General features: G+C 52.6%; 9 protein-coding genes across 9 annotated transcripts; 7 read left to right on the plus strand and 2 right to left on the minus strand.

The window, feature by feature from the left end:
* Window positions 1–301: 301 nt before the first annotated feature.
* On the plus strand, window positions 302–4,028 carry BDZ99DRAFT_472090 (uncharacterized protein; the record flags this gene model as incomplete). The annotated part of the gene is made up of 5 exons (XM_033721767.1): window positions 302–1,529; window positions 1,582–1,865; window positions 1,917–2,084; window positions 2,141–2,982; window positions 3,032–4,028. 5 exons carry the CDS (start codon window positions 302–304, stop codon window positions 4,026–4,028), a joined length of 3,519 nt encoding a protein of 1,172 aa, XP_033581661.1.
* Window positions 4,029–5,608: 1,580 nt separating this feature from the next.
* On the plus strand, window positions 5,609–7,648 carry BDZ99DRAFT_408047 (uncharacterized protein). Its single transcript, XM_033716496.1, has 2 exons — window positions 5,609–5,739; window positions 5,851–7,648. The coding sequence occupies exon 2, from the start codon at window positions 6,002–6,004 to the stop codon at window positions 7,280–7,282; it is 1,281 nt and encodes a 426-aa protein (XP_033581662.1). The 5' UTR covers window positions 5,609–5,739; window positions 5,851–6,001; the 3' UTR covers window positions 7,283–7,648.
* A 499-nt stretch (window positions 7,649–8,147) lies between these two features.
* Window positions 8,148–10,621, plus strand: BDZ99DRAFT_183291 (uncharacterized protein). The gene is made up of 2 exons (XM_033713069.1): window positions 8,148–9,469; window positions 9,570–10,621. Exons 1-2 carry the CDS (start codon window positions 8,240–8,242, stop codon window positions 10,302–10,304), a joined length of 1,965 nt encoding a protein of 654 aa, XP_033581663.1. The 5' UTR covers window positions 8,148–8,239; the 3' UTR covers window positions 10,305–10,621.
* A 461-nt stretch (window positions 10,622–11,082) lies between these two features.
* Window positions 11,083–13,255, minus strand: BDZ99DRAFT_494626 (uncharacterized protein; the record flags this gene model as incomplete). The annotated part of the gene is made up of 7 exons (XM_033723327.1): window positions 11,083–11,730; window positions 11,816–11,930; window positions 11,985–12,203; window positions 12,266–12,316; window positions 12,362–12,472; window positions 12,523–12,908; window positions 12,959–13,255. 7 exons carry the CDS (start codon window positions 13,253–13,255, stop codon window positions 11,203–11,205), a joined length of 1,707 nt encoding a protein of 568 aa, XP_033581664.1. The 3' UTR covers window positions 11,083–11,202.
* A 1,549-nt stretch (window positions 13,256–14,804) lies between these two features.
* Window positions 14,805–15,471, plus strand: BDZ99DRAFT_183359 (uncharacterized protein). The gene has a single exon (XM_033713070.1). It carries the CDS (start codon window positions 14,910–14,912, stop codon window positions 15,366–15,368), a length of 459 nt encoding a protein of 152 aa, XP_033581665.1. The 5' UTR covers window positions 14,805–14,909; the 3' UTR covers window positions 15,369–15,471.
* BDZ99DRAFT_183378 (uncharacterized protein) lies at window positions 15,255–16,176 on the plus strand. The gene is made up of 2 exons (XM_033713071.1): window positions 15,255–15,764; window positions 15,822–16,176. The coding sequence occupies exons 1-2, from the start codon at window positions 15,391–15,393 to the stop codon at window positions 15,958–15,960; spliced, it is 513 nt and encodes a 170-aa protein (XP_033581666.1). The 5' UTR covers window positions 15,255–15,390; the 3' UTR covers window positions 15,961–16,176.
* Window positions 16,177–17,136: 960 nt separating this feature from the next.
* Window positions 17,137–18,116, plus strand: BDZ99DRAFT_408049 (acyl-CoA N-acyltransferase). The gene is made up of 2 exons (XM_033716497.1): window positions 17,137–17,335; window positions 17,391–18,116. Exons 1-2 carry the CDS (start codon window positions 17,167–17,169, stop codon window positions 17,795–17,797), a joined length of 576 nt encoding a protein of 191 aa, XP_033581667.1. The 5' UTR covers window positions 17,137–17,166; the 3' UTR covers window positions 17,798–18,116.
* Window positions 18,117–18,206: 90 nt separating this feature from the next.
* Window positions 18,207–20,394, plus strand: BDZ99DRAFT_566653 (uncharacterized protein; the record flags this gene model as incomplete). The annotated part of the gene is made up of 1 exon (XM_033727609.1): window positions 18,207–20,394. The coding sequence occupies one exon, from the start codon at window positions 18,207–18,209 to the stop codon at window positions 20,046–20,048; it is 1,842 nt and encodes a 613-aa protein (XP_033581668.1). The 3' UTR covers window positions 20,049–20,394.
* Window positions 20,395–20,647: 253 nt separating this feature from the next.
* BDZ99DRAFT_566654 (general substrate transporter) lies at window positions 20,648–22,927 on the minus strand. The gene is made up of 4 exons (XM_033727610.1): window positions 22,729–22,927; window positions 22,466–22,679; window positions 21,967–22,370; window positions 20,648–21,915 (listed from the first exon to the last, which is right to left on the minus strand). The coding sequence occupies exons 1-4, from the start codon at window positions 22,858–22,860 to the stop codon at window positions 21,022–21,024; spliced, it is 1,644 nt and encodes a 547-aa protein (XP_033581669.1). The 5' UTR covers window positions 22,861–22,927; the 3' UTR covers window positions 20,648–21,021.
* Between the last annotated feature and the right edge of the window lie 2,459 nt (window positions 22,928–25,386).

Below are 25,386 nucleotides of genomic sequence, written 5' to 3' on the forward strand. Positions count from 1 at the left end.
GGCCAGGCCAAGTTTTAACGCAGGGGAACCTCGGGCGAGCTTGTTAGTTAGTCAGCGGCATCCTCAACCTCACTGCACCGGATCGCGTTGTCACGTCGCCCGTTCACCATCCACGACACCGGCCTGGCGCATCACCTGCTGTCTCTGCTGCCTCACTGATGCGCGCCTGCGACTATTTAATTCCCACGCGCTTGCGCATGCGGTAGCTCCAGCCCTGGATCACCACCACCTCGAAATCGCGTGGCACCCACCACCCCCCTCGCCAGCTCCCCATCCTCAACACCTTTGCGCGCCAGACCCCATGGCACCCATGTCCCCCATCGAAGCCTCTCCCCGAAAGCGCATCCGAAGTTCTACCCGTCCATCCGGTCGGCGGATCCACGCCCCCGACTCTGCCTCAGGCAAGAAGCTTAAGTACATCCCCGGAGGACCTGGAGGTGGAGGGCGGTACGTCGACGAGATAACGGGACACGAGACCCCAGTGGGCGGGACTGGCCCCGGCGGGTTCCTGTATACCGGACCTCGTGGCGCTGTTGGTCAGCGGAACCGCGAGAGAGGCATCGTCATGCCCACAGCTACTTCACCCAGCGCAACACCTACAAACATACGGCCCCGTCGCGATAGAGCCCCAAGACCGCCAGCGGGACAAGGACCACGATCGACGTCAGCTACAGCATCTGCCGCTGCTGTTGCACAAGGCGAGGGCTTCAAGCCTCGGGAAGAACGTAGTTGGGATGAGTTCCATCCGGAACTGGAGGTCGATTCCGACTTTGCCATTTTCAGCGCAGATGAAGTGGATGGCATAAGTCCCCCGGAAACAAAAACTTCGACACCAACCAATGGATTGGGCCAATACGCCGTGGAGAATGGTGCGTCAACACTGCTTGATGAGGCAGTACGCGCGCATCAAGACACACCTTCCATGGCCGCAGAATCCCCTTCCTTTCCAGGCCTAGACAGCGACACCGTCACCGTCAATGTGAATATCAATGTTGCAAGCCTTAATGGGAGTCTAGTCACCCCGGCAAAGCGAAGAGTTGGAAGGCCATCGCGACGAACAGACGCCATGCTTTATGGACTTGGATCTCCCCCTGTGCCAAGAATCACCCCCGCGCCGACACGCGACCCAAAGGAACGGCTGAATCTGCAGAAGCCTTCATATCGGCAAGTGGACCCTTTCGCATTGTACGAACAAGACCAATCCGTACAAGTGAACTACGTGGATCGTGCTATGGCGTCTGTCGGATACCAAGAGAGCGATTTCTTCTCCCGGTCTGAAAAACACTGCATTCGAGTAGCAGAGGGTTCCATCGAGGAAGATCTAGACCTGGCCGTGAAGAGTGACGGTGACGGTGCAGCAGGCCACTTTCCAGTCAGTCGAGTTGAATACGACATGGATGAACAGGATGACCGCTGGCTGGACGGGTACAATGTGCAGAGGAAAGACGAAGGTGTAGAGCCGATCAAGCCTGCCATCTTCGAGATTACGATCACTCAGATTGAGAAGGAATGGCATGCGCTAGAAAAAAGTAAGTTGAGTGAAGAATCGTACTGAAGAACACCAGCTAAACGTCTTCATAGGAATCCCCAAGCCCAATCCAAAGCCTCCTCAAACCCACCGTCCACGATCGAGCTCTGCAGCTGCGGTCAACGGAGAACCCGCCGGTCAAGGAGAGGAACAAGACACGAAATGCGCCATCTGCGATGATGGAGACTGCGAGAACACGAACGCCATTGTGTTTTGTGATGGTTGTGATCTTGCAGTTCACCAGGAATGCTACGGAGTGCCTTTCATCCCAGAGGGCCAATGGCTTTGCCGGAGATGTCAACTGGTGGGCCGTGGGACGCCTGTTACAGAGCACCCTGTAAGTTTTTTTGCCCGCTTATACACAGCTGTCGAGCTAACCACTTTGAAGGGCTGCATATTCTGTCCGAACATTGAAGGCGCATTCAAACAAACAACGTCTATGAAATGGGCTCATCTACTCTGCGCAATCTGGATTCCGGAAGTATCGTTAGGCAACACCACCTTCATGGAGCCCGTTCAAGATGTCGAAAAAGTTCCTAGGAGCAGATGGAAGCTGGTAAGCGCCTTTGAAGTGAACAAGAAAGAATTGGTCTTTACTGATTGTGTTCTTAGTCTTGCTATCTCTGCAAACAGAAGATGGGCGCTTGTGTCCAATGTGGAAACAAATCATGCTACGAGGCTTTCCATGTTACTTGCGCCAGGAGGGCTAGACTTTTCTTAAAGATGAAATCCTCGCATGGCACTTCTGGCACCACGGACGCCAGCGTTCTCAAGGCATTTTGCGACAAGCACTGCCCCCCAGAGTGGCGACGAGAGAACGACGTAGAGCGGGCAACTGCCAACGCAAAAGCGTTCTACCGCAACACTATGAGGTATGCACGCTGGGGTGACAGCCAGATGATCGCTCTACAGATTGGCACATCACAACCAGTTCCATCTGTTGAAGGTGGCGACGACCTCGCAGACGACGGCACGGTAGGAAACAAGAGGAAACGAGGCCAATCGACCAAGTCATGGCGGCTTCCATCTGGCGCTCCCGTCGTACCCCAGGCAGTGTATCATAACGTCGAGAACTCACTCATCAGATTCGGCATTCGGAGACGCAAGGAGTACGTGGCCGAGGCATGCAAGTACTGGACTCTGAAGCGGGAGGCTCGGCGAGGCGCTGCCCTGTTGAAGCGACTCCAACTTCAGATGGAAGCCTTTTCATCCATGGAGATCACCCGTCGTAATTTTGCTGGTATGGGTGCTGCTGGTCGACCAAGGTTGCAGCGACGTATCGAGTTTGCAGAAAGCCTGGAGGACGACACAGAACAGACTCGCGTTCTCTGCAATATGGTCAAGGAACGAGAGGCCATGAAATTGGCCGACGCAAAGCTGCTCAAGGCTTTTGTGGACACAGTCTACTTCCCCATACCTGTACTTCTTTGGCCAATTCTTGAGAAGGCACAAGCGTCAGTACACCCTTCCCCAATTTCAGTAGGCCAACTAACGCCGAAATAGTCTCGATCCTAAGAACGTCTTCTTTGAAGGGTTCCAATCCATACAAACCAAATTGGAAGAGCGATTCTACACGTCAGTATCGAACTTCACAGACGATATTCTGGCCGTTCTTAGCTCCGTCATTGGGTTTGCCGCAATCACAGATCCGAAGAATGCGCATGACCAACTTAATGGTGTTTCGCATAGCTCTCTAACTCCAGAACAGAAAGAGCTGAAGAAGCTCGCTAAGCGAATCATTAAAGCTATTCAAGGACAGCTAGACGATGCAGCCATGAAGGAATCCCACTTAGTAGGCAAGCCATTCGAGAAAGACCTCCCCAATCTCGAAGCCCTTTTGGATCAATCTCTTCGCCGTCAACAAGCCATCGCTGCATCTAATGTCGAGGCAGCCGCATCTAACACAGCAAACCGCATCAACGAAGAGGAGCTTGGAGGTGCTGGGAACACGGATGCAAACGGAGATACCGTTATGGTCAATGGCATCAACGGCCACGCTCACACTCCCGACGCAGAAGCTGATGACGTTGACGCCATGGCAGACGAAGACGCGGACGACAAGGCCATCAGGCTGCAAGTTGAAGGAGAGGCTCTCAACGTGGCAAACGCAGACAGGCAACTTGAGCAAGTCACTAGCAATAGTGCCGGCGGAGATGCTCCTGCGCTCTCGCATTTTGGCAGCACCCACCCGTCGACCTTGAATCCCGAACCGTTGACGCCTCCACGCTCCGAGAGGGATTTGCTTGCGCACCTCTCTCATGGCGGCATTCCATGGTATATGGAGCCATTCGACCCTAAAGGAACGACAATCCACGAGGAGCGTTGGACTGGCCGCGACGTTCTCCGTGACATGAGCGTGGAGTTGAGCGAGCTTGGTGACGCAGAGCTGGACGAGCTCGCAGATCCTGATGAACAGATGCAGGTGGACAAGACCGTGCCCGAGGCGGTTCAGAAGTCGGCCAAGAAAAAGAAGAACAACCGGTGGAAGGGCTATAGATAATTCTGCACAGTGGGAGGCGCATAGCGGGCGTCTACTGGCTGGCGTTTCATGGAATCTGGGATTTCGGGAGTGTTATGGATAGGTCCCGGGCTGCGGCTCTTGTTCTTTTGCGTGGTACAACACTGCTTGAACCAGAGCAAAGATTAATTGTGGTATCTCCATGCACAGGTGGATATCAATCGTATCCGGTGCATGTTGATGTTTGGTGTTGTTGTGACGCGGGCTGTGTCAAGTTCGGTATACTTTAAATTGGATGCACTATAGATGCACTGGTTTTCCGCCCGTATAACAGTCTATAAGGTGCCCTACGTATTTAGGACCACCGAGAGTTACTAGACAATAACAAGCCTGGAAGTCGTTTCGTTATTCTGAAAGTAGTCGTTTCCCGTCCATGGGGAAACGTTCCGGCAAACCCAATACGCTCGCGAAACACTTCACCAATTCTCGGTGGTACGGGATTCTCGGATGGGGGTGAACAACGTTAAGAATTAGATATATCTCGTCTAATTTGCAGCTTGCAGGTCTTTACATGTCGCTCTGAGTAGGGGCACCTCATGCACTGTTATACAGGTGGAAAACCACCGGATTTATAGTGTATCCAATTTGAAGTGTACCAAATTTGACATCCTGTTCAGCTGATTTTAGGTATATGGGGGCACCTTATGCAGCGGTAAGCAAGTAGCAGATTATATAACAAGACGCTGTAAATTAAGCAGTGCAGGGGGGGCAGGCGGATACACTTCCTATCTTACACCGTGTTAACGCTGTCTGAGGTGGCCTAGTAGGGCTGATGGGAGGCACAAATCGTCTCATTCAGCTTATTTTGAGGAGGTAGGGGCACCTCATACACTGTTATACGGGTGGAAAACCACCAGATTTACAGTATATCCAATTTGAAGTGTACTAAGTTTAACATCCTGTTTAGCTTATTTTAAGTAGTAGGTAGGGGCACCTTATACACTGTCATACGGGCGGAAAACCACTAGATTTACAGTATATCCAATTTGAAGTGTACCGAATTTGACATCCTGTTCAGCTCATTTTAAGTAGGTAGGGGCAACTCATACACTGTTATACAGGCGGAAAACCACCAGATTTACAGAGTACAGTATATCCAATTTAAAATGTACCGAATTTCACATCCTGTTCAGCTTATTTTAAGTAGGTAGGGGCACCTTATACACTATTATACGGGCGGAAAACCACCAGATTTACAGGATATCGAATTTTGAAATGTACCAAATTTGACGTCCTGTTCAGCTTATTTTGAGTAGGTAGGGGCACTGTTATACGAAGTACGGGCGGAAAACCACCGGATCTACAGTACTTGGCCAAGGGGAGTCGCAAGGGTCTAAAGTACCGTGGTTCATATCGAGAAACTCTAGATTTAGCAGAACTGTCAGAAGCCCTAGCTGATACATCAAATGGAAGCTATTCCGTAATCTACATAGCTTCAGAAATCAGATTGGCCCCCACAATGGTAGGGCTGAGGGAGGCCTAGGAGCTACCTCGGGGGCAAAAAGTAGGGGATACCTACGGCGCTAACGGCCTTCACCCTGGCTGAACAGTGTCCCTTTCACCTCTTGTCCTGGCGCGCAATTCGCTTTGTGACAGCCTCCCCTTCGCGTTACTGTTCTAAGATACCCTCTTGCTTCGCGTTCCGAGTCTCCTTGCGCGAGCCTTGCATTGTATTGAATCTTGGATATTTGCTGTAAGCTGCTCTCAACGCCCCTGGGCCTCCCGCACTGCGCTCCCTTCGTCGCCTGTATGACTGGGCGATTCCTATCAAGGACACTGTGACTGACAAATGCGATGGCTCCAGGGAAATTTGTCTTTTCTTCTATCCACATGCGCGCCGCGCTCCTACTCCCCTCGTTCTGGTGAACGTAGACATTTCTGCTCCGCCCACTCCCTTCCTCCGACGCTTCTGAATCCTCCGTCAACGTCGCATCCCCTACAAACACCCCGCAATCATGGCGCTTCATCGACGTTTCATACCGATATTAGCCCTTGTATCGGTAGCGGTGCTTTTCCTCCTCTACCAAAGCATCACGGTGCGCGAGACACTGCGCGGATTGCCACAAAAGATCGGCCTGGGAGACGTCACAGGGGACGAGACGCGGGTACCCATAAATGATGATTTACCTCCGAAGAGTAACGGGACCGCGAAACACACGCCCGTAAATCCAGAGGACAAGGACTATGTGAACTGGAACCCCAAGCCCGTGTTCAAGGGCGGAAGCCCCAGGCCTGAGAACCACAACTACACCACCACCTTCGTAGTAGCCAGAACAATAGACGAGGATATAACTTGGATAAAAGAAAACATCCCCGACCTCAACACCGCCATATACGTCGCCGACGACCCCTTCGCCCCGCTCCACCCGCCCAAGAATAAAGGCCACGAAGTCATGATTTACCTCACCTACATCATTGACCACTACGACGACCTGCCCGACGTCTCCATCTTCATGCACAGCCACCGTTACACCTGGCACAATGACGACATCCTCGACAGCGACGCCGTCGTCATGCTCAAGCGCCTCAACCGCGCTCGCGTCTGGCGCGAGGGCTATCATAACATGCGCTGCAGCTGGGACCCTGGCTGCCCGGACTGGATGCACCCGGGCGAAGTCGAGGAAGACCAGTTCCGCCAGGAGCAGTCGCAGCTCGCGAAGTCTTGGTCCGAGCTGTTCCCGCTCGACGAGGTCCCCTCCGTCCTCGCGCAGCCCTGCTGCGCGCAGTTTGCGCTTTCCAGCGAAAGGATTCGCGCCCGCCCCCAGGCCAGCTACGTCTGGTATCGCGACTGGCTGCTGCGCACGCCGCTGGGCGACTTCATCTCCGGCCGCATCTGGGAGTACGTGTGGCAGTTTGTGTTCACGGGGAGCAACATCTTCTGCCCGAAGCCGCACATGTGCTTCTGCGATGGGTACGGGGTGTGCTTTGGCGGGGAGGACAAGTTTACAGAGTGGATCGACACGCGAAATCAGATGCGGAATATCGAGGGCGAGCTGCGAGACTGGGAGGAGAAGGGACGGAATATCGAGGAGGCCGAGGCCGAGGGGCGCACGAAGGAGGCGGAGCAGCTGGAGAAGCCGGAACCGGGAAAGGATAAGAAGCTCAAGCAGGCGATCGATGAGCTCAGGCCGATCGTGGAGAAGAGACGCAATGAGGCATTTGAGCGCGGGATGAATGATCCTGAGGCCAGAGCGAAGGAGATTGGGAGGAAGTGGAAGGAGGGGGATGGATTTTGAGGGGTGAATGCATGTTTTTCGGTTCTCCAAAATCCAGCCATTGAGCGAGCTATTTGATGGTGGCGCGTTGAGTTGTTCATGGAGTTTAATGGGTCGGGGCGCCTGCATTGGGTATTGAGGCTTGGGTTGTTCGTTCTATTGGATACGGCTTCACCGAGAGGTCTCCTATGCATCAGTTGGGTTCTCTGAGGCGTTTGTGCGCGCTAAATGTATATCTTGGAGCGTATCAAGCAGTGCAAAATGAAGCAAGATAGGTTTATATCGGAGCGGCTTCTATGAAGCAATCGAGTAGAATTGGGTCCTCTTTAGAGTTCAATCTCGACAGTCTATCCAAATCAACTCCCTCTACAAATCAGAGGCTCACCCTGCAGTACTACAGAGCTCATGAAATCTTGCCTTCTGGATATATATTTGCCCTAGGAAAGTCGAGCCTGGTCCACATCTTACATAATCCGCATACCTCCCTTCCGCACCCCAAACACCAACGTTTGCTCTGTTTGCAAACGCGCCCCCAGCCCACCCATCATCGTTCGACAGGACAGCTCGATTGCTGCGCCAGCAACAGCAATTGAGCAAGCAATCATCCTCCCCGCGACTGCTGCTCAGGTGCGCCATGTCTGTTCGCTGCCTGCGTCGGGGCCTGACGCCTGCCGCTGCTAATCAGAATGCGTGCAGATTTAAAGAGTTGTGCCCGCTCTTCCCTCGGATTGATGCTCATGCGATTAATTTCACCAGGCGCGTCCGGTCGGTGACGAAAGAGCTGGAGAGGTGAAGACTTTGTGGTTGGAGGGCCCGGTGGTTTTGGAGCTGCGGCATTCACGCGGAACATACGCATACACGACTAGGACATCGAGACGTCTCGGAGAGCGATTCACTGTTTGGCCACATCTGAAGTCACCGAGACCGAAACCCTGTGCTTAAGCCTCATACGAACGAGCCTTTCGACCAGGTCTTACCATGGCTGCCAACGCGCCCTACTATCAACTGCACGCATCGCAGCAGCGTTCACGTCCTTTCGTGAACAACGAGGAATACACCGTCGAACGTACCCCAGAGAGTCATGCAGATACACAAGTCAACTTTGATCAGGAGGATAATCAGGTAGCTGAGCTGTTGGAAGCTGCCAACGAGGCAGCTGGGCTACGGAATGGAGCACGCACGCTAGGGTTGAGGCGAAAAGAGGGAGTTGAGAATCTTAGGACGCAAGTGCCGCAAGGGAAGGGGAAAAGGAAGAGAGCTGAGAGCTCTACTCCCCCAAGAGTGGGAGACATCGAGGGGAGAGCTGGGTGGACAGATCATGATAGGGTATTAGTGAGGGCAACGTCGAAGCGCGCGAGGAAAGACCCAGCCAGTGTGATTCTATCTCAAGATCCAGCTCTAGAGACGACGGGCCAGCAGATACGACAGCCTATTGAAGACTCGGATGATACGAACGCGAGAGATTCGTCGTCCATCACAGCGAGTGCAAACGTTCATACAAACGCCAATTATCTACCTTTTCCGTCCCGAGCCCCTGCACACGACCCACAGCTTATAGGCGGTCGTCAATCCCCCGTATCTTGCGAACCCAGTACGACCTCCAGTGAACCAAATCCCACTATGCTCCACCCAGCGACCGCTCTCTTTCGCCGCCCACCTGCAAATCCACCTAAGAAATACACCCGTCCCCCTATGTCCAAGCTCTTCGACTCCCTCCAGCTTGGCCCAGAGAGCTTTTTGCAACTGCAAGCACAGGCTAAGTCGTATATGCTAGACCCTGCGTATCCAGCACGCCAGGCGTGTGTTGGAAATCGTGGCAAGGGCGACACCGATATGGTCAAGCTGCGCCTGTTCCGTTGTGTGAACGACTTCCTAGTTCAGGGGGCTGGTGAGCAGTTCTTTGGAGTTAACGCTGAAGGTAGGGAAGTTGGAAAGAAGGCCATGAAGTCTCTAGGTGAAGGCGAAAACGATAGTGAGGAGCTCAGGGGAAGTTCTGGAGCGGAAACGAAATGGATATGGCCCAGAGACGGAAATACGATCGTCGGGCTTGTGACGCCATTGCTAAGAAGGATGGTCACTAACGAGCGACAGAGGGTGTACGCGATCGAGACGAGGAAGGGCGGGAAGAAGAAAGAGGGGTTGGGTAGTGAAGATAGAGACGTACAAGGCGCTAGGACAGACGGTTTTGAAGGTGTGAGCTATGATCAGGTATGTATATCTTACTGCATTCTTCCGAATTCTCGTTTGATGTTGTTCTACTTCATTGAAGCTCTCGAGAAAGTCATACGTGTTCTAATATTAGTCATAGCACCCGCCACATCTCGACCCATCACTCGCATCACCCTCGCTTCATGACAACATAAGCTCCTACCATCCACATCCACAACCCATCCAGCTCATTCCTCCATTAGCAGACGCAACATTATCAGAGGATCTTCGCATCATCAGTATCCATTTCTCCTCCTCGGACTACAAACCGCTGAGATTAGGTCTGGACTTAGCTTCCCCGACTACGGACACATGGGGGCTACGATATGCGGACTTATATCACGTAATCGCGCAAAATCTTGAAGGGGTGGGCATTACTGATGGACTCCACGGTAGTGAACGGCAGGATCGGAGTGCCCACAGCGGTGCTAGAGGCGGGCGAGGCGAAAATACAAGCCAGAGGACCAACCCGGCTATCCCTGACGCCGACCCGGCGCTTCTCAGAGGCCTCAGAGCCGCTGCTGGCCTCGATGCGGATGTAAACGCGGACGCAGACTCCGAGATGGGCGGTGTGCGGTTCGATCAGGACGTCAATAGTTCTCGTCAAGCTCCGGCAACCTGTTCTCCTGATGGTGGACCCGAGGATCGCTATCAGGACATACCGACCTCAAAGAACAATCATGACGTGCCTGAAACGCAAAATCTAAGGGTGGAGGCCCTTCTGTCTACTGGCCTATCTCTCGTGCGCAACGAAGACGAGTGGGAGCGTGTGAAGAGGGAGGTGAGTAGGACGTTCTGGTTTCGAGGACGGTGCACGATTGTCGTCACTGTCTAATTAAATAAAAGAGCGTCTCGAGTCTCGGAGGGCATGCTAATATGAAAGATGATTCAAAATTTTAATTTCCTACTCCGGAAGCTGTCTAACCCCTTCCAAAGCTTTGGCATATGATAATATAAGGTTGCTATCATGTATAGGACCTCATCGGCCTATAGCCATGCAATTGTCTCTTCCTCGGCCTCTTGCTCCATCGGTGCGGCTGTGTTTCTCTGCTCGTGGATCTCATAGGCCGTCGCCACCTCGCGCGCCAAATATTTAGCCCTCTGAAGTAAAAACGTCGTAGTACAAAATGCGATGATAATGAAAAGTCTATTCTGAATACAAGGCGTTTAAGCTGTACAGCTGGCTATGAATGGTGCTAAGAAGGCGATTAGGTAACTGGTTATCGAGGACGAGGAGAGGCGTGTATGCGTATGGGCTAGAGGAAGAGAGTTGAGTGTGTATAATTGAGTAAGGGGGAGTGTTGGTATTGATGATCCCGTTGTTTGAACGAAGACGATATATTGGGCGAAGCAGGAGTCGACAGAATCGCTGTTTTAGCAGTGTCGATGAGGATCAGTATCGCTACTCAGAAACTGTGTCGGCTGAAATCGGGGCCCGTGGCAGATAAATAAACATACGGAGAAGGACTTCACAGACACGCTGGGCGGGAAAAAAGCGGCACACTCATAAGGTCCTCTCTAAGTGTACACCTGTCTGCCAGTGCTTGGAGTGCTTCAACGCACCAATCATAACTTTTTATAGAAATAACTATAGATCTTTAATTTTTTCACAATGCAGCCCATCCCCAGTTTGACAGTTTTATCCGCCAACTTTTGACGGTCTAATCCATTACCACTTCGCGATCTTCCCCAAGGCTGCCCTCTTCTGCCACATTATTCTTGATAAAGAGCGATCAACCCTCTTTGTCGGTTTCAGACAGTTCCCCGGGAACCCACCCCATGCCGTCGGCGCTGGCCGGTTTCAAGCATGCGTACCAGGGCTCAAGGTGCGAATGAATCTTTACTCCCTCGACGAGGAAATCATATGTCGCAACCCTATGTTGTTTACAGTCTGCTCTGCTGCCTTTGGGGTTGTCGCACCAAATACTCCAACTATACGACAACCAGATTCGAGAAGCTTGCAGGAAGTCGTGGGTGTCCTCCTCTTCTTGTCCTTCATCAATCCAGTTTTCTACACCAGTTCGGCACGGATAGTGCATTAACTTCTCGGTATTGATACTCGAAATGGTGTCGCCTCGTGGTGCGTAAGCAACGGGAATATTGAATAAGGCCTGGCCCTTCCATGCGGTGTATGCATCCAATTGGCGTTGGCCGCCCGTCTGATTCGTCATGGACGTCTCGAACTTGTCGATCCAACTGTTTGGATCAACGAGAGCGTTCTTGTTTGATAAGTAGTATTGCCAAGATCTTCGGGTAATTTCCTGGATGACATGAAAGGTTAGAGGCTGGAAATGAGACACTTCGGCAAGGTCTTAGGAAGCTCGTATGTTGTAGTCAGCCACGTACCTCCACAGTCACGTTTTCATGACGTTTCGTGTTCTTTTTAAGTTGGATGAAATGCGGAGGGGGCGCGAGCGTATTAGTGGACCTAGTCTCAGATTTATCCTCTATCCGGGAAATACTACCAGCCAATCAGTCAACAGAAATGTCCTTAAATTTTGACTCGAGAACATACTAATAAAACCAGAAGGATTTGTCCGGATAATCAGGCAAACACACTCTGATTGCTGCGTTTCCTCTAGAATCCGAGTCGCACTCCCCTAAGGGGACATCTGCGACGGCAATGTATGCCCGATTCAACTTCCAGAAATAGTTGATAGCAAGCGCAAGATAGTGGTGCCGCGTACTGTCCTTAAAGAATTGGACCGGGTTTGTCCTCCGGGTGGCATAGCGTCTAGGTTGTCAGTGAAAACACGTACCTTCTTAAGAGCGAAGACACATGAGAGCAATACTTACCCTGTGAGCATTTCCGATAGGCTAATGTGGCGATTGACCGAGTAGCCCGTGCTAGCAAGGTCCAGCATTAATCTCATCAGAGAGCGATCCATATACTTTGATGCATCGCTTAGAGTTTGCTCAAAATCAGAGTAACCATTTGGTTCGACGGACGGGTGCTCTTTCACCCATGTGTCGTTGCGCCACGGCTCTAAATCGTCGAATGTTCTATGACAGTTAGTTACCATCAGCCATGCAGTGGCATCCCAGAAGCTTACGGAAAATTTTGATATTTCTCCGTCATCCCCTTGATGGCGGCAATAATTCCGGCCTTTTTCTCGAGTGCCTTTGCCACTTGATCATCGGGTAGCCCAAAGAAAAAGTCAAATGCTATGAGACTCATGTAAATTTTCATGAATATCCTTTGGGTTACAAAGGAGGCGTTGATTAAGACGTTCGTTGTCTCCTCATCGATAGTGAACCGATAGACGTCGGGACGGTTACCACTGGTTACATCGAGTATAGTTTCGGCCACATTAGCTCTCCACAGCTCTTGATGCTCAGCTGCCATATTCGAGATCTTGCCGAATGCATACCAGGCCTTTCGTTGATCGTCTTCGCTACCATTCTGGGACACTGTTTGGAAATACGAACACTTAATGGGCTGTCATATATCAGTGATAGACCGGACTATACAGACAGAACATGATTTACCGCGCATTTACCACCGACTCGAAGAATGCACTCGAAATCGGAATCCTTCAAGTTTGGCGCATATTTGTTTCTGAGATGCGATATCAAGCTTCCGCCAGTGTAATGAGAATTTTCTTCTTCTTTCAGCCAGTCCGTAACGTTCCACTTCTCCCACACCTTTTCGGTGAGTGTTTCCCAGTCAGTACAGTCTCCATCCTTGCTTGATTTTTGCGTTTTCTTCTTTTGCACTGGCGTTGCGGACGCCAACGTGAGGATCCCTAGGACGAAGAGAAGGGTTTTCACGAAGGGGTGAACCATTTTGGCCTTCATGATAGAGGTTGGCAGGTCAATATCTAAGAGACCTAGTAAAGTGGTGGGTTGAGTCTAACCAAAATGTTAATACTACTGCAGTAGCCACATCCCATCTTATATGCAAAATCAGCTCTAGGCAGCGTATCTGCGCCAGTCATCAAAAATTAAGACACCATGGTCAGGCGTAGAGTAAGAGGTCACACCCACGGATACTACGAAACTTCATTAGCAGGTTCCTCCTCATCCAAAACAAACCTCACAACCAATCAGCTCCTCCTCTTCGAATCCTAGCCCGGTACGCCAGTCATTGTAAAGTAATAAGTCTGAATAAGGGAGAACTATTGGTCGGGCCATAGTGTCCGGCCACAAAATAGCGGCCGAGAAGTAGCAAAGATGCAGGCAGACTCGTGGTACGCCGTCTCGTTCTCGCAGATCTAGATTTAGTCTTGGGTAAAAACTATGGGTGTTCTCCTCGGCTCGACTTTGACATGTATTTATAGGTCATCAACGGTAAGCCGGAGTACGTCGGCCAGATTATACTAGAGCTTAACAAGTCTAGGCTCTCGTAGAGACCATGGGTCTGAAGAGACAAGCCTGATGGATTGGAAGCGCTTGCACGCACTTGATAAAACCAACATACATTTCTAGCTGCTCAGCAAAAGTGACCGTGTATCGGTTTGAAGCCTAGATTTCCGACCAAAGATGAAAGAGCCATAGCCGTGGTGATTTATCGTACGTACTAAGGATACGCCCAGATCCGAACGATGAATAAGCCTACGGACTGACGTGCGAGGAAACATGGTTGCGAGTACCCCACAATGGCTTAACCTCTTATGTCCAGCTGGTCTAAATTAGGAAAGAAATTCATGTACTTCAAGTCTGGTAGGAGCCAAGATCGTAACTTTTTCTAGCGTCGAATACACTATATAGATGGTGGGATGGGGGAGCTCAAGACGGCCTCGGTCCGGCCTTAATTGTCAGACGGATTTCCGGAGCGGTATGAGCCATGGCACTCTAACTCGGACTTGGGATTTGATGCACTACTATGAGACTTGCGAATCAAAGTCCTTCAGCTCTTTGCTACAAGAAAAGTGGGAGACTAGAGACTACTGATGGACAAGAGTGCAAACATTCTCAATAGACCCTCGTAAAATGGAAGGCATGTCTTGCTGCGAAATTGATGGGGACAAATCGTCGGAAGGTCCAGGAGTCTGTTGTTGCGACTACCTGATTCCGAAGTCGATGATGATTCGGATTTCCTGCCAAAGTTTCGGTTTTCGACGCCCGTAGTAGTTCTACAGTCGCCGAGCAACCTTGGACGAGTCTTAAGGCAGTCTCACAGCATGGGCGGTGTGGCGACTACATGGCAAAGACGAGATTACGCGATGCTGCGATAGTGAGACCAGAGTACAAACAATATTGATAACGTGAGGGGCTGAGCGAAGCCAGAGGAAGCCCTCCACGTTGCTGGGGGTGAAAATAAGAAGCGGCTGGCGTCGCGCTAGAGTATGTACAATAGGCGCCCATCTCCGCCCTTTGCAACGTCACCTCAGCACCGACTTGGGACTACACGCTATACAACAGCTATTTGACTTCGCACAACTTTCGATATACTACAGAGTTGTATTGATTCTTCCTGCTGGGTATCCTGTGTCTCTTCATGAACTCGGATGTTTGCATGTGGCACCAACGGCCGTGTCTGTCCCTTGCAGCTGCCTACCATACACTTGGGCTTTTTTATCGTATGCCACCCATCAACATTTGTTTGCAAAGGCCAGCGGCTCCTAACTGCGTCATTCTCGGGAATCATGTGAAATCTGCCCTATCCATACTGACCTGCAGATGCGTCTTTCCCAGGGATACAAGATTCGAGATGCCCCCGCAATTGGTCTACGGAATCCTGCTCTCGATCCCTAGACCCAGAGCACTGCATAATCACGGTATAGCTGCACCGATTCAGGTAAGTCATTTCATCTTGACACTTTATCCAGCCGCCAAGCAAATATGGGACATGAAAGAACCCGACTTTATGTTGTTATACAAATACGCGGTACGTGTTTGTCTACAAATTGACACTGCTATCTTTCCCCATAACGGAGCGGCGTATCGTCCATCATGAACTCGATCCTCCACTGCTCTCCATGTCAGCCACATTTAACATGCAGTTTCTCGCACCCCTCCTCGCCCTCACTATGAGTATTCTGTCCCTCGCGCTTCCAACCCAGCAAACTACCGAAATCTTATCACACCAAAGTGGCTCGCTTCCTCTCGTCGTCACCGACCTCGTAATTTTCCAATCCAATCCAGACATCAACCTCATGTCCTTCATCTCCTTCCATTACTCCGACCCCGAACCATCCCGCAACCACACCATCTCAGGCAACTGCACTTACGCGGTAAACGGCAACACCTCGCTCTACATGGACTGGTACGAATTCTGCGATTCGTCGGGGGAATACGGCTTCTGGTACCAGGAGAACCAGATTCTCCTGACGCGGTCGTGGTGGAATTGGGGGTATGTACTGCGATTGGATTGTGTTTCTTGAAGAGCTCGGCTAATTCGGGCATACAGCAAGTTCCCTACATATATCACTGGCTTTGCACCGAGTGCTACCAATTGGACTGCTGATAACACGACTATCTCTCCAGTTGGGGTAGTCCATTCGCGGACGGAGCCGTGGTTTATTCCGATTACGAGTGTTATTGCATGAATCTTCGCGGTTTCTTTGGTCAGTTGTGGTGTACTTTTTCCCGTAAAGCTTGAGCTGTGGCTGTATAGGCATGAGTCACAAGAGCCGCTGAGTCGCCTCAGCTTCTTTGGTCCTATCTAAGAGCTGCTGAGGTGGATTCTTGATTGCATTCGACTTGAGGGGCGAAACCTGTAAAAGAGGTCGTGCACGTGACCGGAAAGGTCACAGAGTCACGTACACAAGAGCATCAGATTGATATCTTCCAAGAGCTTGAGTACAATTACTGCAGACGAGGTTTAAATAGCGTGCTTACAAGAGTTCACTTGTGTCCTAGGCCTAGTGTTCGACTCTTGAGTCTCTCGAACCCCGCTTCATGATGTTATCAACCCGCGAGCACGACGTCAAGAAGGACGAATATAACATCGTCTATCCACCGATCTATCCCCAACTTAATGCATCAGATTCCGCATTTCGACTCGCTACCCATCTTTACAATCCGCAGTGCATGCCCGTTTTCCCGCTATTCTCTACACTCAACTGCATATCTTATCCCAATGCTTTACCTACGCTCTAAAATTCCTTCCTCATCCACCGCGCCCCCTTGCCCCAGCCTCAGCGCCTCCAGACCCAACGCCAGCACCGTCCGCCCCTCCCCTTCCTTACAGTCACACCGACTTCTCAAGTTACTGGAGTTCTGATTGGCTAAGCGGGATTTCGGATTCTGATTGTGCAGCGAGCCTCGCCCTTTGTACTTATAGAAACTCCTACGTCTATAGGTCTCTAGAGTTACTATTGAATTTTAAGAATCTAGGAACTTGCTTTCTGCCTCTTATAGCCTATAGCTAGGATTTGGACTCTTAAGATAATGTCTGAGCGTGGTGGTGCTGTGTAGGAAGACTGTACGCTGGCTACTGTACGTGGGGACTGTACGCCCCGGAGCCGCGCCGGCGTGTAAGGGGTGAAATGCAAAAACCGTAATTTGGATTAGGGTCTGAAATGCGAATTTATGAGCTTTACCATTTTATATCTAGTTTTAACGATGTATCCGAGCGGCGTCTTGTTGTTGTCAAGCTATGGTAGTTGAGTAAAATCTGTGCATCGCAAGTGTTGGATGTACCTAGAGACTTAACAACGCCCCGCTCTTGGCATAGGCCTAGCATTATGGTGTTGAGGCTTGCCCACCCACTTCACACTTCACCCGTCCACTATCGTCCAGGACACTACAACATGGCGTCTATACGGCCCATGACCATTAACGATCTGTTCAAGATCAGCACCACTAACCTAGACCATCTCACCGAAACCTACAATGTAGGCTTCTACCTCGAGTATCTCACTAAATGGCCGGATCTCTGCCGTGTCATTGAAGGCGTAGACGGTAACATCGAGGGCTACAGTAAGGTCACCTATTCTGCTTGCGAAGCACACCGCTAAGCTTTTTCTCTACGAAGTCCTAGGAAAAGTCGAAGCCTCGCCCTATCCTCCGCCCGTCTATCCCTACGACCCAGACACGAACACAAATCTAAACTACCTCCCATGGCACGGCCACATCACCGCCCTCACTGTAGCGCCCTCTGCCCGTCGACTGGGCCATGCGACGCGACTCACAGAGAGTCTGGAGCAGCAAGCTGACGCTAATAACGGCTGGTTTGTGGACCTCTTTGTGCGGAAAGAGAACACTCTTGCGCAAGAACTCTACAGAAAGATGGGCTATTCGGTCTACCGCTGCGTAGTCGATTACTACAACGATGGAGCCGATGCGTACGACATGCGGAAGCCCATGAGTCGCGACAAGGGCCACAAGCACATCCGAGATAACGGTGAAAAATTTCGCGTGGATCCCCAGGATGTGTGGTGAGATTCCTTTCGATCCTTCGGGGGTGCTTCAGTATGTCTAGTTGTATCTGAAAATCCTCGGGGCTGATTTAGCCTTTGGAAAATGTTATATTGTGCTTTGAGTTTTCTCGCCCTGTTAGGCTACTGCTGCCAGTGTCGTGTCCTGCCCAAGCTTGTACATTGTTCCAACCTAATCGGCTCGCTGTCACGTGCTTCTTGACCTTCACGGTGACGTATTGAGGCTGTTGTTCTGTATTCATGCATTCACCGCGTCCGAATCAGGATAGCTAAGCGAGTATCCCTTCTTCGACTCTATTTCACGTCCTTCGTCCTTCCACTCGCCAACACACTCGCGTCACCGACCTCATCACGATCATCTTGACACACCTACACATCCATCGAGACGCTGCACGCACAATCAATCCTCCAGAATGCCGTACGACATCCCTTCGCACCCGAAACTGCTCTTCCCACCGTCGCCAATTGTTTGCGTACCGAAAGCTCTTGGGCTCTCCTGGGCCAACTACGAGCGCGACTTCCGAGAGCATCAAGACCGCGACTTGACGCGCGTAGAGGCTGGTTCCGTGCTGGGCGGCGCGATGCTGCGCCAGTACTTCTCCTCCCTAGCGGGCTTCCGCCGTGGCCGGGCGTACCTAGGATACAACTGGGGCACCGCAGAGATGACGCCGGAGACTGAGGTTGTGGAAGACGTGGCGGTGGAAGATATGGCGATGTGGATTGTGGAGAAGAGGAGGGAAGAGGAGGGGACCGAAGAGGGAGTGATCCCAAGCGTAGAGGTCCAGGACGACAACTACGACGTCCACACCATCCTGATCGTCGTCACGCATGCCAAGTTCATGGCAAAGAAAGATCGGAGGACGCCGACCGTGCTGCCGTTTTTGGGTCCTGGGTTTGTCGTTGGGGGGAGAGAGGTGCGCTATGCCAACGTGGTGGTGTTGACTGGCGATCAGCGGACCGTATCGCCGCAGTTTGAGTTTTACAAGCTGGACCTGGATGGGCCGAAGGAGAAGAGCTTGGTGCCTGCCCTTGGAACGACGGAGGAGTATTTCGGCACCAATGCGTTCAGGTTGGGGAAGACGAGCGCAGAGAAGATGGACAAGATGTGGAAGGCGGCTGCAAAGGGAGAGCTAAAGATGAAGGGAAAGCTGAAGATGAAGACGAAGGCGACAGAGAGAAATGTGGAGCCTTCGCTTGATCGTTCCGTGCTGGGAGACCGCTCTCCGGATCGCAACTCCAGCATCTTCTCGCTTGCACACCTGGATAGCTTCGAAAACACGCGCGAAGAGTCGAGAGACGACGCCTCCACCCACATAGGCACGGACATCGACAGAGCATCAGAATCTATCGCACATGCTTCGAAATCTATATTCTACCCCAGCACCATCGACACATTCAACAAACGCAAGCGCAAGCAATCCAGCCGCGCCCTCTCCGCCGAAGCCTCCGAGCGCGAAGAATCCGTGGCCCGCGATATGAAGAAGCGCAAGACCACGCCCGCGATCTCGAAACCTAAGGCTAACCGAAGGCCCAAGAACGCCTCTACAGCCGCTATGACCGCTAACCGCGACATTAACAAAGCAACGCCGCCCCTTCCCACTTCCCGCGCGGCCAACGCCTTCGCCTCCAGCGCTGGCAAGTTCTCCGAAGCATCGCCCGGCATCAGGGACACCCAGCCATCCCGCTCGTACACGCCTCAAAGTAGCGCTGGCCAGAAGCGCAAGCGCCCGACGCCGGAACCGCTCTCGCCCATCTTCGATTCCCCGGTCAAGCTAGAGCCGACCGACGCCGCCGAAGCCCGCCCAAAGAAGCCGAAGAAGTCGTCCCAATTGGCGGCCATCGACGCCGCGCTCCGCCGCCCTGCCTTCGACAAGCGCTTCTGCTGCCCGTATCTTGGCTGCGCGGCCCGCTACAGCACAAAGGACTCCGTGCGCCGCCACTTCAAGCAGATGCACCCGGGCCTCGAGCTGGATATGGCGGCGTGGCAGTACACGACCCCCGACGGCATCAAGATTAAGGGCCAGCATGTGGCGACGGCTTCTAGGGCTGGTTCGCAGCCCATGGGAGGTGAGGTTGGGCTTGGGGGTGGATATCAGGTGAGTGGATATGGCGGTTTGACCAGCAAGAAGACGCTCTCGGCGCTCTACAAGCCGGTGACTGGAGGCGCAGGCGTGGAGGGCGAGAGGGCTGATTCTGCGGTTGCGGGAGATGACGACGACGGGCTTGAGCCTGTATATCTGGGCTGGGGTGTCTAGGGCTATGGGGAGAGGTGTGATATTCTGAAAAAAAGTTTGTTGGACAGTAGATATTAGCCTGATTCTTGTTTTATTTTGACAGTCCCTCAAACAGGGCATCGAGGGCGCTCTAGCCCATGTAGGAAAATCTCCTGCTTGAATGGCTTACTTTTTCAATCCCGGTCTATCTGGTCACGTGAGTTTGGGATCTGTAAAGCCGGTTCAAATCCAGAACGATAGTATCCTTTCTGGCTCTACTCTCGAGCTGTTCTTGCGATGTGTTGACAGTCTCTTCCTCTTCTGTCCGAATTCCGACACACAGCTATTTCATTGTCGCAACATCGTGGATCTTTTCGTCAAATCTAGCCTAACTAGTTAGTGTCCTAGCGGTTTCGTTAAGACGACATGCCGTGTGTCTGGAACACCGTCAACCTATGTGAACTACTCTACCACTACTGACGTACAGTACTAGGCCATAAGTATAGGCACACGGACATCACACTACGGAGGTTCTCCTCTTGCTCGCTCGACACCACTGTGAGGGGTGGCCCAGCTCGCCGGTATACAGTGCGTCAAAAGGAAGCCTGCTTTCCACTGCATTGACCTTCGCATCAGTGTTTCTCCGTATTCGATTCATCCTGCGGTCTTTTACTATCCTCAGTCGGTTCTATTATCTTCCAAGTCGTATATCCTTCTCGAGATTTCATCTATTCCATTGATCATTATTACACGGCTTCGACGCCTGTGTAGAAGCAGAAAGGGAAAAATGGGAGAGAGTTCAATGCCTGCACAACACGAAACGAAACATAACATTTCGGCAAATTTCGACACTACAAAAGATCCTTGTGTAGATGGTAAACTCCCAAGCGGTCGCAAGCCAGACTTTCTTCTTTCCGACATCTATTCGTCATGCCAATCACCCACACCTTTCCGTCCCCTCCATTCCCCCCCTTATTCCAACGAAGCAGCCAAGGGGCTTTCAAAGGTAGGACCTCTAAACCTCCTTATTCAACACCTCTGTGACCCCATCCTTTCCATGCACCACAATCTGCGTCTTAGACAAGCTCGTCTTAACCGGCGTCCTGCTGCTGAAGATCTCGGACAACTCTTCGAGCGTCCGCCTGCGCGTCTCAACGTAGAAGAAGTAGATGAAGGCAAACTCAAAGATGTCCCAGAAGATGAAGAGGAAGTAGTACTTCCACCCGGCACCAGAGAACGCAATGCCAGTGACAAACGTGTTGTAGAAGCCCGCAATGTTGACCCAGAAGTTGTAGAAGGCCATGCCCTTCGCACGTGACTCGTAGCGCAGACATTCAACGGGGTAGAGCTGCTGCAGGGGCGTGTAGCCGGCGGAGAAAACGAAGCCGAAGATGAAGATGAGGCCAATAACGGCTTTGGCCTGGCCGGAGCGCTTGATGAGGGGGGTGCCGCTGTCGTCGACCTTGGGTTTGCCGTCGGGGCCGTCGATGACGTTGGTCGCAACGAGAGCGCACACGAGAATGAAAATGATAACGACGATGCCGGTGGAGACGAGGAGTTGCGGGCGGCGGCCCCACTTGTCGGTGTATAGAGCTCCAAAGACGGCGCCGATGAAGGAGACAACGTTCTGGAGGCCGTTGAGTAAGAGGCGGGTGTGGTTGTTTGTAATGCCGGCACCCTGAAGCATGGCTGGATAGTAGTACGACACGGGACCGTTGCCGGACCATTGGCCGAAGAAGCCCATGGACACAACGAGCATGGTGCGGTAGCGCTGCTCGCGGTTGTTGAACAGCTCGCGGTAGTCCCACCAGCGCTTGTCGGAGCCGGTTACGGAGATATCCTCGCACATTTCCCTGTACTCAAGCTGCACAATGGCGGAGTCGCGGCTGCCGTCGCCGTGGTACCGGGCCTGAGGGAATTAGTGGGGATTGATGCATGCATGGAGCAAAAATAGACTTACCATAGTGTCAAGGGCTTCTTCATGTCGATCGTTGGCAATCAACCAACGCGGGGTCTCGGGGAGGAAGGGGGCGCTCAAAAGAACGACACAGGAGAAGACCATTTGTAGCCAGATGGGGATTCTCCACGACTTCGTGCCCTGCAGGACCGAGGTACCGTAGGGGACAAAGGTGCCGGGGATTCCGCCCACGAACCAGAAAGTGTTGAAGATACCAGTCAGGATGCCACGATAGGCGGGATGGGCCATCTCAGACGCGTAGGCGGGGCCAGCAGTCGAGGTAATGGCCACGCCGAATCCGAGGATGAAGCGGCCGCCCATGAATCCACCCAGGTTGGTGCAGGTGGCCTGGATACATGTGCCAATAACGATGATGAGGCAGCCGATGAACATGCCCCATTTTCGGCCTGGAATAGTCAGTTTTGCTTGTTGAATTCAATTGAGAAGGTAGGACCATTCAGGAGGTATATCGAAGATAACGAGAGCAAGCAAAATTACACACCTTTCCAATCAGTAGCAGGCCCAGCAGCGAAGGATCCCACGAGATTGCCAATGGTGTAGATGGCGTAGACGATGCCGGTGCCAGGGGTACCCTCAGTGAGGGAGAAGCCAAAGTATGAACGGTACTGGGCGTAGCTGTTGATGGCGCCCATCAAGGAACCATCGTAACCGTTGATGCAGGAGTTGAGAGTAGCGACGAACAGCACCAGGTAGAGCTGGGCGTGGTGAGCGTAGTTGTAGCTGCGGGGAACGCGCTGGACTCACCTTGAACATGGCCTTGGTCCATGGCTTGACGTGGGCCTTGAGGGTGGCATCAGCCAGGGAGACATTGTGCACCTGGCGGATCTCGGTGCTGTGCTCGGTCTCATTGTGGGCGACGCCCACGTCCTTCTCCATGGTGATGGCTGTGGTCAAAGAGGGAAGGTTTCAGTGAAGGGGAACCGAGGGTGCTGTGTCAGCTGAATGCGCACTGGAGGAGCAGAATCTGGGGGATTGGCGGGCATGATATAGAATTGGAGCGCCCGCATTGAGGCAGAGGCCAGATCAGGCCCGGGGTAGGAGTCGCGGTCCGGGATGCTGGACTCTGTGGTCGCGAGATGGGGTGGTCCGCCGCAAGGGACAGCTGCTGGTCAGGGCCTTGGAGGCCAACGAGAGGGTGGTGAGGCTGGCACGCCGGCAGCGCCCCAGATTCCGTCTGCGGGAGGGCAACGGGCTTGCGTCCATCACGCGCTTGGTTCGGCAGCACAGAGAAGCAGTGCTCGTTCGAAGCAGTGCGGCCCGGAGCAAGATGGGACTGGGCCTCCGTGTCCTACTGGGACAGCTCAGCTACGGCGGCGCTGTAGACAGTGGCCGTCGTGACCTGCCTCTCCTGACCGCGAGCACAGCAAGGCGCGGCACGAGGGCTGGCTCGAGGCATGGCGCGATGATTACGGCGCCGTGGCGCTGGTGCAGTGGCAGATTTTGCACGTATGGGCGGCTCTATCGCGGTGCTGGACCGGCAGTGCTCGACGAGCGTGTTGGCGAGGTGGTAATGCGGGCCGACACTGCGGCGCTTGCACGCCTCTCCACACTCTCGGCATTTGCCACCCCGGCTTCTGCACGGCCTCCACGCTTCTGGGCGTGCAGCAATGAACTGTGCAGCTGGTGGCGTGGGCACAAAATCTCCCGAGACGCCAATCCCCACAGCTCAAGTCCTGTGCGAGATGCACTGAGAAGCATGAGCGTCCGTCGCGCTCCTGCAGCATGGCAGATCGACTGTTCGTGTCTCTTCCAACGTCAATTGCATGCGGCGCACGCTGTAGGCATTGCTGTACATGGACCCCAAGCTTCCTGCGATGGCTGCAGAGGTAAATGCCTTGGTGAGCGTGACCTAGCACGCGGGGCATGGAAAAGATAATTCAAGAGCAAGCTGTCTCGTGCGTACACCTGTCTGCCACTGCTTGGCATGCTTCAACAATTCATAGATACCCGAAAAGGCACATCTTCTATCGCTCTCACAAACGTTGAAGCACCCTAAGCAGTGGCAGACAGGGCTCCTCAGATCATGTTCCAATCAGGACATGCTGGAAGGGTTTCCGAAGGCAGGGCTCGATGACTTGCATCCAATATTCTGCGTTGGCCGACGAGGCGATCCGAGCTGTAGGTAAATCGGGCCACGTTGGGGTTCTACGGGGCTTCTGGCCGAAGGTCCCATGCGAAAGACGGTTCTCGTCGCCACGATGCGCTCGAGGTGGACCGGGCGGGTGGAAGCAGTGGCAGATGGGTTGGATGGGGTGAGGTAACTGGGAGAGAATTCGCATAAAAGAAAAACAGGCTAACCCGGAGCGACACGGAGTGAAGCTCGACGACGAGGGTACGGGCTGGCACGTGCGGGATGCCTCATTGGTGGGGTAGACGGATAAGCGGGGCGATGCATGTCATACCTAGGCACGCGAGGCGCGAAAAAGGTGGCACTCTCCAACCTTGGAAGACCGTCTGAGGCGGCTGGGAGAGCTATCAGTCTTGTCAAAACTGGTCTTTCATGAATAATAATAGTATACTGGAGTACCTCGAGCGGTGCTAAACAAGCGTAGGCACACAAGAAATAGTGTGTACCTCAAAAAGAGGAAGTTTCGAATCAGAACCACGGTTTCGTAGACTGCCAATTTCTGTTCAGGGAGCTAACGCTCATTAGGCACGCTGAAGCGAGCGGCTTTAAGGTTACCTATTGGCGGTACGGTATAAACTGACCAAGTACATGTAGGAACCAGTTGCCTTGTTCGGCCATTTCTAACTAACCGATGATGAGGTTGGCGATACCTAGGGCAATCTTGAGGAAACCATGCTGCCTCATGTGTACATCTCTGGTGGCAACCCATCATCTTCTCAACCCCACATCCACATCGCAGACCACACACTGTACACGACCCTGGAACTGCGTGGAGCCTTCCCCACATGATGACGACATTCTACTCCACCGTGCCCGTTGACGTGGACGCCGTCCTAGACTCTCTGAAAGCAGGACCGCCTGGTCTAGGAATAGAGTGGGACTTCTTCATTCCGGCTGACAACGACGCAGCAGAGGACTAGGAGGCTTTCAAAAAGCATGCTGAAGGCCATCAATGAATAGGCTTCGAGATGAGGAGATGGAAGTCGGAAAGGGGTGGCACTGGTGCTGAGCATCACCGGCGGTGATCATTGTGACGAGTGGTGGGGGCTGCGATTCCTCCTTCTCCTTCTCCTTTCCAACCACACATCGCCGAAGTGTGCTGCTGATCTTTTGCGAGACACTCCATCCACCCGTGAAGAACAAGTCCTAGAACGCGGGGGAGGAAGATATTATACCCAACAGAAGCTTGGCGCACGTGACGAGGTAACGTTGCATCAGGTGAGAAGCATCAATGACATCAGCACTATCCATGACCGGGGTTCCGAAAGCTTGTC

This window comes from Mytilinidion resinicola, assembly GCF_010093595.1.
Source record: "Mytilinidion resinicola strain CBS 304.34 unplaced genomic scaffold BDZ99scaffold_3, whole genome shotgun sequence".
In the NCBI taxonomy this organism is placed as follows: Eukaryota; Fungi; Ascomycota; class Dothideomycetes; order Mytilinidiales; family Mytilinidiaceae; genus Mytilinidion; species Mytilinidion resinicola.

Bases quoted from the DNA above. Each gene is read 5' to 3' on its own strand.
- BDZ99DRAFT_408047 (XM_033716496.1), top strand. From the start codon at position 6,002: ATGGCGCTTCATCGACGTTTCATACCGATATTAGCCCTTGTATCGGTA.
- BDZ99DRAFT_183291 (XM_033713069.1), top strand. From the start codon at position 8,240: ATGGCTGCCAACGCGCCCTACTATCAACTGCACGCATCGCAGCAGCGT. The intron at 9,470-9,569 runs GTATGTATATCT...TATTAGTCATAG, and splicing joins AAGGTGTGAGCTATGATCAG to CACCCGCCACATCTCGACCC.
- BDZ99DRAFT_183359 (XM_033713070.1), top strand. From the start codon at position 14,910: ATGAACTCGGATGTTTGCATGTGGCACCAACGGCCGTGTCTGTCCCTT.
- BDZ99DRAFT_183378 (XM_033713071.1), top strand. From the start codon at position 15,391: ATGTCAGCCACATTTAACATGCAGTTTCTCGCACCCCTCCTCGCCCTC. The intron at 15,765-15,821 runs GTATGTACTGCG...TCGGGCATACAG, and splicing joins CGGTCGTGGTGGAATTGGGG to CAAGTTCCCTACATATATCA.
- BDZ99DRAFT_408049 (XM_033716497.1), top strand. From the start codon at position 17,167: ATGGCGTCTATACGGCCCATGACCATTAACGATCTGTTCAAGATCAGC. The intron at 17,336-17,390 runs GTAAGGTCACCT...TTCTCTACGAAG, and splicing joins CGGTAACATCGAGGGCTACA to TCCTAGGAAAAGTCGAAGCC.
- BDZ99DRAFT_566654 (XM_033727610.1), bottom strand. From the start codon at position 22,860: ATGGAGAAGGACGTGGGCGTCGCCCACAATGAGACCGAGCACAGCACC. The intron at 22,680-22,728 runs GTGAGTCCAGCG...CACCACGCCCAG, and splicing joins GGACCAAGGCCATGTTCAAG to CTCTACCTGGTGCTGTTCGT. The intron at 22,371-22,465 runs GTGTGTAATTTT...TGACTATTCCAG, and splicing joins GCCTGCTACTGATTGGAAAG to GCCGAAAATGGGGCATGTTC.